Below are 12,681 nucleotides of genomic sequence, written 5' to 3' on the forward strand. Positions count from 1 at the left end.
CCTCTTTTAAAATCTTACTTGACTTTATGATTTATAGTTTTACAATTCTATGACTCTATGAATCAGTTTATCCATGTTTAAAGATATGATGTAAATTAGGGGTGACCCCGAATAGTCAATGATTTGGTGATTCGATTCGGAGAAGTCTGAGTCGACTGCCAGTCTCGCCGTCGCGAAAAGTGGTTATGAAACAAGACTACCATTCTGACTACATTGGGGTGCTCACTGCTGCTGAACATCTTGTTTTGACATAGAATGTATTTGTTTTCTAGTAATTCATGATATATAGCCTATTTTGATACAAACATCAGCCTAATTTCTGTTAATAAAAAACTGAAAATGACGCGTGCGTTTAATCAGTAGGCATAATCATTACTACGCATGAATAACTACGCATCAATAAATCACACTTGACCAGGTGATCAGATGTCAAGTCTACCTGTGACCGACAAACTAACTCATTTGCATCTAATCCCATCTTTACATTGACTTTACATGTAATTCACTTCTGCGAATAGTTTTTTTTGTGCCCAGAACACAACATTAGAGGTGTATTTGAGCGTGTGCAGTGTTTAGCACTGAATTTGGGATTTGGAAATAAATATTTTTCATGTACATTTGAGATAATTGAAGAGAAGATTTAAAATCAAGGACTGTAAATCTACTTGTGTAAATACATACCACTAGATTTAAGAGTGGCATTTATTTCCCTTTGGTCAAAATTAGGGTGAAGTGGGAGTGACAGTCCTAACACATGCACTTAATCTTTCCAACATAGCAGCAATAAGGTCAGACACACACTTTCATGCATTCTTTATTCCATTATTTGCATTAAAACATCCATTGTGCTGCCTTCTTGCAACAACTGCCTCATGTATGACAATCTGTTTCACAACATGTTTAAGGCTTATTTAATCTGTTTTACATATTAACAAAAATCTGAATCTACTAGCTTCATCTGCTTTACAATTGCATATTGTGATTCCAGTGTTAAAATCATTGAGACTAGATGGCCCTGTGTGAGGGCTAATATGTATAGAGAAGATATTGAAGTATATCATTACACAGGATTATCATACAAACCAGCTTTAGAGACAGTGTAAATCTATCAACATTTAAACTGGAAAACCTTGTAAAAATGTCAGTATCAAAACAATAAACAGGACTAAAGTCGGGTCTTCATTTCCTTTAAAAAGAGGAGCTAGAGGAAATATACTAGAGATGATCAAGGGCTTGTGATCCAAAAACATCTGCCTGACATTAGCTATAATCAGAAAACACTAATACTCAACTGACAAACCACTTCACATCGATACAAGGATCAATCATACCATCATAACAGATTGCTATGCAAATCTCTCTCCAACATAATCCTTCTCTGAAAACATGTTCAGCATTTACTTCAATTTGGTAGTGTTGTACCTGTTTTTCTATGTGTCACTAAACCTTTTTAGTGTTTTGCTTTGCAGGAGGAGAAGAACAAATGATTCAAATACAGCTGATACAAGTCAAAATGTCCACAACTATGAGAGGTGACTGGCATGCTTACTTCCACAGTATTCCATTTCCCCATCGTGGTTCTCTCAGATGTCTTTGGAGTTAGAGCTGGGATAAGAGGAGAACTATCACAGGGCTCAGCAGACAACAGTGTTGGTAAAAGAGTGCATCCTGCTCCTATTGCAGGCAGGAACACATGGCTGACAGTGCTGGGGTGACAGTGGTCAGGTTGAATTTGGTTTTCACACCTTACTGTCTTTTTAGTGTTCCCTAAACTGTCTGGCTTTCACAGTGATTGACTGATTGATTCTCTGATGAATAGCAGCAGTTATCAGCCCCCCTGAAGACCATGAAAGCCCTGCTGGAGTCAACAGGCCTGGGTGAAATGTTTACAAACATAAGGCTTTTTTTTGTAGTGTGAAATGACTGATAACACCTAAACCGAGAAACAGCATGTTCACTTTGACATGGAGCAGAGTTGACCGTTCAGTGTCCTCTGTCTGCAGGTAAATCCAGCACCATGCTCCCCAGTTTGAGTTTATAGTACTGACTCAAATGTGTTTCCATTTGAATCAGTTGTCAAGTCTTATTACCACATGATCTCCAGGTAACAAAAGTATAGCCCCAATACCTGCTGCCCTCTCTTCTATTGAGGTAAGCTTCTGTACCACCCAACATTTGGGATATTCATTGCGGTGTTGCTTAGTGGCAATTGATACAATTTACAGATACAGTAAGAGAAAACTCTGATGCATACACAACATGACCACAATAATTAGACCGGGTTACAGAGCAATATTACTTCTTTAACAATGGCTTTACCAGGTGTTGAGTTGTCAAGATGCGTTTGTATTCTGCAACATCGATTGTTAAGGTCAGTTTACTCAATGACCTGCTGAGGCATCCTACAAACTGTTTAGGTCCTGTGGTAAATTCAGCATGGAATGCATATAAATGACCCACCAATCACAATCTATTGGAATAAACAGGCTTTCATGGTGTATCATTTGTACGATTGTGAAGAAGCAAACCAGTCATAAACGTTGGCATTTTAAGTACTTAAGCTGCTGTCTGTATGCTGAATTTACTGGTGGCTCCAAATTATTCAAGAAATGCAATTATTTTCTCCGAGAACTGTATGTGTGCCAGTGAGCAAGGCATATTGTAAATTGCTTAATTTCTCTAAGAAGTTTGACATTACTGTGTTCCTTCCTGTATGACAGGGTAGCATGCATCAAGACTACATGGATCACAGCTACAAAGGCCAGATGTGCAGAGGTGCACTCTGGTTAACAGCTTTCAAACACACACGCACCCACTAAAAAATAAAGTTCTACCTGCAATTAAGAAACACATGGAATGCACATAACAAAAGAAACCAACATATACATATCCAAACACAGAAAAAAATCATTACCTGAAAGTATCTGCACATTAAAAGTGCAATTGTTTGGTAAACCCTGAATGGTAACTTAAAAATACAGAAAAAGTAAAAAAAAAACTTTAATTGTATGTTGAGGTGCAAAATACTTCTTCACTTTGTATAAAAGAATACAAAAATCAGGCTTGGACATTGCAAAAACTTGGTCAAAGGGAAAGCAAGGATTGTGGGAGAAACAGAGGGAAGAAAAAGGAAAAGAAACAGGCTGAAGCTCACAGTGAGGGCACACAGAAAGTCAGGGAGGCAGAGTGAGGAGTGGAGGGAAGGAGAGCTGAAGATGAGAAACTGATGAAGATTGAGAAACAAGTGCAAACACTGCCTTGGCCTGGGCTCACTGGCAAACTGTGTCCACATGAAGGAGCACCGGCCAGGTTTGGGGGACAGCATGTTAAGCAAAAGCTTCACTCCTGGTCAGCACTGGCCTTACTGTCGGCTGCACCTCAACAATCTAAAATCCCCTCCTCTTCTGGACCACTACACATTCCTACCCTGAAATGGCTCCAAGGAAAGGGGAGAACAGTATGATCAGCTTAATCCAGTCCTACCCCTATGCAAAGACAGGAAGTTGGGAGATGATAAGGAGGCGGCTTCTTGAGTGTGTTGAGATGAACCCTGGCCTGGGTGCGGAGCTCCCCTCAGGAGGTGGGAAGCTCAAAGGAGATGAACTGCTTGAGTCTCTCCAGATACTGGGCATACAGTTCAATGTCATTGTGGCCAGCTCCCTCCACCCACAGGGGCTCGACGGCACGGGGGCAGCGCTCATACATGGCCAAGCCGTGGGAGAAGTCGATCACCTCGTCCTCTGTACCGTGGATCACCAGAACTGGGGATGCCACCTTGGACACCTTGTCAATACTATGGAGGGGAAAGTGAAAGAAAGAGATTAAGGGTAAGTATGGAAGACAGACAACATGAAAAGGCAACACTAAGCTAAGAACAGTAGAATGGGTCAAATCATTACAATCTGGATTGGATTGGACAGCTGAACACTTGAGATTTAAACACATTGTTAAAATGGACTACTTTGACTTATTAGCCCCTTTTCCACCAACATTTCCAGGAACTTTTATTACCAGGAAATTTATCTACCTGGGTAAAATAATTCCTGGTAATCTGTGTGGTTTGCGTTTCCACCGCACCTCAAAGATCCGGAAAATGTATTCACGTAGATGATTCAGCGTGTGCCCTGTATTTGGCTCCAATGTATGCGTTTCGGCTATGAGCTGAAACGCGTCCATTTGACTGCTGCTGTGCAATCCACTATATTAAAAGTATTATACTTATTAGTGAGTGCTGTCAGGTTTCTATACTTTACTGTGATTTTATGGACCGGCACCCAATTAATCTTTGAGACTTTTGAGTGAGCACACCAAGTCTGATTACTCACTGTATTTGGCTCCGCCAGCTTGGCTGGTTACATGTCAGTGTGGGGAGAGTTGGGGCTGTTTGTCTCAGCCAGCTGCTAAGTTTAAAAGTACTTTAAGATAAATGTCAAACTAAGTTAGTCTACATACAGACAGCTTATTAGTAACAATTCACTATCAGCCGAACTAGCATGCTGTCCTTGTGTAAGACATAATGTTAGTGTCGGTGGATGAGAGACTGTGGACGGAGCATACTGAATATCACTGTCTACATGTTTTACATGTTCATGCTTACTGAACACATGTAGTGATAAAGTATTGGCTTCTTACCCACTAAGGGTTAATGTCACTTACAGTAACAAGTGTAGCTGCTGTCATTTTCAAGTTATCTTCACTTTGTTTCCGCCGCTTGGCTGTTCACCGGTTACCGTGTTGTATAGGTGTGTGTGTGTGTATGCGGAGGAGTTCAGTGCAGGCACAAAGAACCGATACCGTTAGCGCTTATCAATACTATGGTCTTTGATAATTTAGCCCCGGTAATAATTTAGTACCGGGTGTCGGTACCCATCTTTAATCAAAACACAAAGGAAGTGAAGCTTGTAGAAATGAAATAAAGTTTGCAGTGGCTGCCCGTGCCAGGAAGTGCGGAACGCTGCAAGTGTGAGTCCACTAATCAGCGTTCCTCGGCACACAGCCCCACCCCTCAAGAATTCCGGGTAATCTGAAAAGGCCTACCCCCCAACTAGGTACATTATTCAGGGAAAGTTTGGGGTTGAGGGAAAGTTTTTCCGCCGGGTAATTTAGGTGGAAACGCACCGAGGCTTTTCAAAAGCCCGGGTAAATGAGAAAAGTTCCTGCGGTGGAAAAGGGGCTATTGTGGTGGAAAACATAGTGCACTCTCAGTATAGAGTACAGCTATTTCAGACTCAACTTTTGGGATTTTGAAGTCGGCAAGTTGAACTTAGGAATTCAAACTCAAATTTATAAGAACGGAATAAACACAGTGTACTAAATTTTTGAATGAGACAACAGTATTATTGCTGCCATAACCACTTAAGCTGGACTGCAGTTTAACACAACACATATGCACACATGTACTTTCAAAAATACATTTCCAAGCTAAATTGTTAAGCCAACATTAACAAAAAGTTCTGAACCTGCTAAGAATACTGTTCACTGACATCCCAGCAATCTTGATGTGCTGATAAAATTCTGGAACAAGTAAGACTTTGGAATATGAGTTGAGATTGTTTTGGTGACACAACTCTTGTAGAACAAATACAGCTGTGGGATTGGCTGTCTTCCATCATTGCCACTGACTGATGTAAAAAGCATGCTGGGATATTTGTCTTCTCCAAGATCATGCACAAGTTGACTCTTAAAACATCCTTGACAATAAAAAGGCATGGCAAGTGAATTTTCTGATGTTTCCAATGTAAATGTTGACTTTAATTTGGGCTAATACTTAGGCCTTGACAAATGTTCAGTCCCTCCCAACACAAGTGCAGACAAGAACACAGATTGAGAAAAACCTTAAATCTAACCATGGAAGTCTAAAATAACTTGACAACCCCAGGATATGATATAAATGACGTATTTTATCCACTATGTCTATAATTTCACCCCCCAGTGATAATATTTAAAAAAGACTGGTAGACAGCTATGTATGCTAATACACACTGCACCACTTAGTCTTAAAACTTTTTTTTTTTTTTTTTTTCACATTTATAAATTCTTGACACTCAAATCTGGCATGTTCTGAATCTGATGGGCCAATATGCATAAGATTCATCAGTTGATGGTTCTAATTCACAGAGCAGAAAACCTAATCAGTAAAGGGTTTTCACTGCCTTGGCATAGTGTCTACAGTGCACTGGGAGCAGGGGTGTAGCCATCATTTCAGAAGTGAGGGAGACAAATTGTTCAGAGGTCTACTGAGTGATTTATCATCCTCTCGCATTCAATTGCACCTCTCCTTAGCAGCTAAAGAACCACATAACCACAAACAGCCACAGTACAGCACCAGGGGACTGACTTTAGTTCTTTAAAATTATATACTATCAAAGTCTTAAGTTTTAGCTGCCAAACTCTGGTTGAGTTGACACAGAATGACCCTCGAGCATCTAAAGGGTAAGTAGCCAGATAATTAAGTGCCAAATACCTGCCTGGTTTCTCCCTGTGCCTCTTCTATCTATTGCAATAATATAGATAATAAATGTGCAAAGCAAAATTTATAAATAGAATTAAAAATAGTAGTGGTGACATAGCTGTGGAAATTAATTGCAAAGTCACTTTTATGCTACAGATATTATCTCTCAGCCAGTTATAATCTCTCCTCACCTGTGAAGACCCTGTATGATCATCATCACTTCCTAGCATGAAACTAGCTAGCAAGTGATTTAACATTGGTAACAATAACATTAGTATTCTTGTTAACTAGCTTAACTTGATATATTGGCATCTATTAATTAGCCATCATTTAGCTAACATTATCTACATGCAAAAGCATACTTTTGCAAGGTTTTTTGCTTCTTGTTGGCTGGTTTGCTGAACATAGTTAACACACAGCGGCACACTGCCCAGAAGCACATGTCTTGTCTGTGCGATTGATTCAGATACCAACAGGACAGCATGTGTATGCTGCATGGTGTGTTTAAAGACGGCTCGGACAAACACGTTACCACATGATAAAAACGAATTGAATGGTTGTAACGGCTGTAAAAAAGTGCGGGGGACACTGATAGTTCCTGAGGGCCACTGTGCAAAAACAGGCTTTTAGAAGATTGCTGTTGGGATGTATCAGAGTTCTGCATGTCCACCATGTTAGCCAACATGTCATAGTCAGACTCTGGGTGCTTTCACACCTAACCTGTTTGGTTCAGTTAAAGCAAACTCTGATCCGTTTGTGTGGCTAGTACGGTTTGTTTGGACTGGTGTGAAAGCTGTCAATCAAACCCTGGTGCAGACCAAACATCTGAACCAAGGCCGCTCAAAAAGGTGTCTTCCAAACAGACTCTGGTGCAGTTTGTTTGTGGTGTGAAACAAAACGAACCAACTACAGGATTTTATGATAGCAGATATATTTATTATTGGTTTAGCTGTTGAAAGCATGCTAAAATCATATATCTGCTGATCATGAAATTTGTCTGCGATCTCATAATTGAACCTGATAAAGGCCATGTATATCTCATAACCTATTTGTGCTAACACATATATGTAACCATGGTAACACATGTGCACATCATTGGGGATATTTTCCCTGATTAAAAAGCTGTAAAAACTGCCATCACTTTATCTGACTCTGTGGAAAGTGTGTGATGGGAATCCCACTGTATTAAGCCCTGAATCATTACTGTACAAGATGCCGTCCTTCCGCCCTGTCTCTATTTGTCATTATTCATAACATAAATAATAATAATAATAACTTTAATTTATATAGCGCCTTTCAAGAAACCCAAGGTCACTTTACAATACATGGTAATGAAACAATGACACCAACAGCACAGTACAATACAACACAAGCAGTACAGAAAAGCAACAAAACTATAACAAACAGAAGAAAGTAGAGAAACTGTGTGATGGTACACTGGGCATGATATGGAACATGTCATTGATTTGCAGTCTAATGATAGCCTACTAATAATGCTTACAACCAGCTAAACTTCCGTCAGTCATCAGAATTTGACTTCCATACATGGGTCCTGATGATGCAGGGTGACAAACGCCAAAGCTGTCCAATCAACGAGTTACCTATCAGTTTGTAGAACTGCACGTTTTCTCCTCTTGATTGATTTGCAAAAATTTGCAATCTTTTTCTGCTTTTTCTTAATTTGCACAATGAATGAATATTACATACATTGGAAAACATTGTATTTCATGTTTCCATCTGCTGGTGGGCCATCACAATAAGAGTATGCATGTATAATATAATGTTAATTACACTACAGAAGACACTTGAGGATCAATAAATTTAGTTGGGTAAGAAGGTGAATAAATCAATATTGGTTAACAGCCAAATGAAGTGTTACATATCAGCATACCAGCTACTGGCAAAAAAATCCAATATCATGCATCGCTAGTTTATAGATGTCTTAGATTATAACAAAGTGAACATATTGTCAGCTTGGTAAACTGAGGGAGATGGCAAAGCTGTAGCTGGCTAAGAGCTAAGGAGGGATGTGTTTATTCCTGCTGGTGAACAGGAGAAGACTCACAAGTGGCTAATACAGAGCTTACATCAGGTATCTCACTGTTTTGGCAATGGCTATGGCCCACAGTAGCCTGCGTTCAGGTTACCAATAAAATAACAGTGAAAGCTAACATCTAACCATCTGCTAAAATTGACTGTATTTAAAGGGCCAGTGTGTAAAATGGGTTGAAAACAGTGACATCAGTGGTCAAATTCTAGATTGCAGGGCAAAACCAAACAAATTCTATTTTATAGCAATTATACACTTGTATAAACATATTAATGGGTAGAATATTCAGATTCAGATTCAGATTGACAATAAACCATGCCAAATATTACACACTGGCCCTTTAAATAAACACGAGACGTTTGTGCTCTAATATGTGCTCTATTATCCACCTTTGTATTATGCATACAGATACATCTTAGGTCGTGTTATAAATAATGTTAAAAAAACCCTGATGACATCTTTTTTCAAATTTGTATTTTTTCGTCAATGGTCAGCACCTCGCCAACCCTGGTGTGCGCTCCTCCTCTCTCTTCATAAATAATGTTAAACACATCTTTCCATAGAATTGTTAAATTAATAGAGTCTTCCCACTTATTGGAGGTATTTTTTTTTAATCTAATTTAATTTTATATACTTTATTAATCCCCCTGAGGGGAAATTCAGTTTTTTCACTCTTTTGTCATTCACACACATGTCCGAAAGACACACACATGCACAAACAGGACCTATACAAGCACGAAGTAGAGATGACAAAGTGGAGAGATGTCAGAGTGAGGGGGGCTGCCATGGACAGGCGCCCTGAGCGGTTGGGGGGGTTCAGTGCCTTGCTCAGGGGCACCTCGGCAGTGCCCAGGAGGTGAATTGGCACCTCCCCATCCACCAGTCCACGCTCCATATTTGGGCCGGATGGGGACTTGAACAGGTGACCCTCCGGTTCCCAACCCAAGTCCCTATGGACTGAGCTACAGCCACCACTTGATTGGAATGATATTGTACTTATCTAAGTTATATTGACTGGTCTCTAATATATGGGCAGCATACTAATTGTTGTCTTGGTTTTTTAGCTATAGCATTTTTCCCCAAATGCTGGATGATCATACAATAATTTTTATTACATTCTAGTGGTGTACATAAAGGACCATCTAATTGTGAGAATTTCTGGAAGGTCATAATCGTATTGTTGCTATCTATTAAATCAGTTATTATTATCATGTTTTTTATTTAATAATTGTTTATTTATATAAGGGATATCCTCTATAAACAAACTGCTAGTAAACCATAATATTTGTGTCAACATGTTACCAAGTTTATCTGGCGGATGATATTGATACTGCAACCATTTTGCAACAACATCTTTCATGAAAGCTGACATCAAGGAAAATAAATCATTTTAGCTGGATGAAATGGGTGACTTTTAACTGAACGTAATAAATACATAATAAAAGCTGCGTTGCATTAACTTCAGTATCATTTTCTTAGTAAAAGAGGCAAAACTGGTGTTCAGAAAAAATGTTAAGCACGCTAAACCTTTTAGTCCTCAGGCCTTCATGAGACTATGTTCATATACACAATCTTTCTGAGTAAAGAGTTTTTAATCCTGTACCCCCGTAACTAAGACTTAATGGTGTGCCAGAACATTTTTGAAACTGCAACACTGTGTCAAATAATTTAAAAAATACAGTATATATAAAGTGAGTATGCTACACTTTAAGTGACTGCTCCACAGCCAACTTGATTCTGAAAAAATATTCCAACACCCTATCACATGGGAAGGCCTCTGGGACCAAGGAAGACAGGGACCATTATGGAGATCCTAACATAAAGAAAATGTGTAGTTATTTGTTGTGCTTTTCAAAGTGATGCTATTTCCCTGTTAATCATCAAAAAGTCACATTCACAGTTCACAATGGAACCAGGGACAGCTAGTGCAATGCTAACAAGGAGGCTCAGGCATGGGCAGAGGTTAGCCCAGCAGTACTTCTGAATGCCCCAATGAAAATATGATTTTTGAACAAGTAGTATCATCCTGTAGAGCAGCTGACTGCAGAGCCAAAGCACTGAGGGCCCCAAAGAAGTCCAGATCATGGAACCTCCTGTCCAGGTGTGTTTCCAGGCCAGTTATGTAACCTACAATGACAGATCAACATCTTTTTAGAGAAAGCCTACACCGACCCTTACTACAGTGATTAAGGGCCAGGTCAAAGAGCCTGCAAATAGTAAAATTGTGTTTGACAAGGAAGGGAAAAGTTCACTGTACAGAAATGTAGGCATTTACCTCCTGCAGGATTCTGGCCCACTGCTCCTCACTAGGCACTTCTTGGACATCTCGACCTGTACGTATGTTGACCTCTCAACGTCTTTGGGCTCATCAGGGTTCTAATGGAGGCGGGACAGGAATGATCCAGTGAGTGGAGTCTGTCCGGCCTCTTTGATGCTCCTAAGAGTCTGAATTGTGAGAGGAACCTAAACTTGTACTGCTGCTACAAATCTGTACTTAGCACAGAATGTATGGAGTCACTTTGCCACTGGACAGCTTCTCCCCATTGCCTCCTCTGCCAGTGCTCCAAGGGACAGCACTCAGGTTCCTCAATTGGGGCTTGATGGTCTTGTGCAAAGAGAGCTAGTGTGTCCTAGAGATGTTGCAATTACAGACATAAGGATTATTAGTTAATGAATAACTACTACAGTATCAGATTACTGTACATTATTACCTTAGACATAATAATTAGTATGAATTGACAGACAATAAATACAATGGTCTCAAACTACTATTACTTTATTTCAGGTCATTGACACCCAGGGTGGTAAAGGTGGTCCCTGAACTTGGCCATCAGGCATGTGCACAGACAGATCCTAGGTGGTGCTCAAGCGCCTGTCCTTTTGCCATCTGACTCGATAAGTGCCCTTTTTAGCGAGATATTTCTTTTTCTGATTTAGTATTTTCGTTCTTAAATTTGGCCCATGGCATCAATCCTTCATTAAAAGCATAATGCCTGACAACAGCATGTGAGTTTTTATTCTGCCAAACTGCAAGAACCCCTGCCTCTCCCTCATTAACTTACCTTGTCACAGTCAACACAGTTAACACACTTAATACTTAATATATCCAGTCTAATTTAGGCAATAACACATCATTAAGCTAAACAACAAGTAAGCTAGTCTGGCGTTAAAACACTCCGTCCCCCTCCAACTCTCTTACTATTTCCAGTTCAACAAGTGCCCGGAGCGAGCAGAGACGGATGCTGAATTTCTTTCCCACTTCCACGTCTTTAAAAAGCAAAACTCTCGCGGTTTGGTGCTGCACATGCCTTGTGCTGCAGGGGTCTGTTCTCTGGGATTCTTTAAGAATATTTCAAGCTTTTTTAGAGGATAATTTTAAGTATTAGTTTAGTTAACTATTTAATGAAATCACAGTGGTTTTCAAGTTAAACAAACTTCACTATTTACAAATTCTTGGGCGGTGGATAGAATTTTAAAAAACATTAAAGGGAAATTTCAGTTTATTTCAACCTGTCTCCTATCGTCCTAAATTTGTTTCAAGTGACTAGTCACATAAAAATAATAGTTAGCATGTTAGCCATTAGCCTAGATACAGCCGGGGCGCATAGCAGCATCAGACCTGTTAAAACGTAAGTGAACGGGCAACCTTCAAGTGCAAAGTTAGTCCACTAAACAAGCTTTTTTTCCACAAAGACCACCTCATATCGTCAGGATAAATGTCAGAGAACATATAGAAAACGACATGTAAACGTGTTGTCTTACCTTACCGGTGTGCTGCCATGTTTGTTTACCATCTAGCTCTGCTTTCCAAAGCCCGGCCGAAATATCGCAAGAACAAGCAGCGATCTCATAGCATGTCTGAACAAGCAGCAACAGCTGGAAGGCAGAACTGGACAGTAGTCTGAAAAGTTCATTTATTTTATGAAAGATTTACAGAATAATGGCTGACTTTTTGCCAGACTTCCACTTTGTGAAGGAGGAATTTGATTTTGCAGAGTTTGATAGCCGCCCTTATTTATTTGAGCCAGAATACACTGAGGAAGAGCTTCATGAAAATGAAGAACGGAGGAGAGAGAGAGGCGCAACAGGTAGAGGACGAGAGAGGAAGAATGGCTGCTGCAAGGCTGCGTAGCTCTGGAGATTGGTGGTGTACCTGTGAATGCTGTGCCCCAGTGCCCAC

The 12,681-nt window shown here is 40.0% G+C and overlaps 1 protein-coding gene across 2 annotated transcripts in view; it reads right to left on the reverse strand.

The window, feature by feature from the left end:
* Positions 1–801: 801 nt before the first annotated feature.
* abhd17c (abhydrolase domain containing 17C, depalmitoylase) overlaps positions 802–12,681 on the reverse strand; it is a 47,739-nt gene continuing 35,859 nt past the window's right edge. Inside the window, exons 5-6 of one of the 2 annotated variants that reach the window (XR_013488161.1) lie at positions 10,777–11,131; positions 7,715–10,628 (exon numbers count right to left, since the gene is read on the reverse strand). Coding sequence is in view for 1 of the 2 variants with exons in the window: in XM_033620627.2 (XP_033476518.1) it covers positions 3,574–3,793 (220 nt within the window). In the remaining variant the exon portion in view is untranslated. Of the gene's footprint in view, positions 3,794–7,714; positions 10,629–10,776; positions 11,132–12,681 lie in introns of those variants that run through there. The other variant, XM_033620627.2, reaches the window with a different exon arrangement.

This window comes from Epinephelus lanceolatus, chromosome 2 (genome assembly GCF_041903045.1).
Source record: "Epinephelus lanceolatus isolate andai-2023 chromosome 2, ASM4190304v1, whole genome shotgun sequence".
NCBI classification, from domain to species: domain Eukaryota; kingdom Metazoa; phylum Chordata; class Actinopteri; order Perciformes; family Serranidae; genus Epinephelus; species Epinephelus lanceolatus.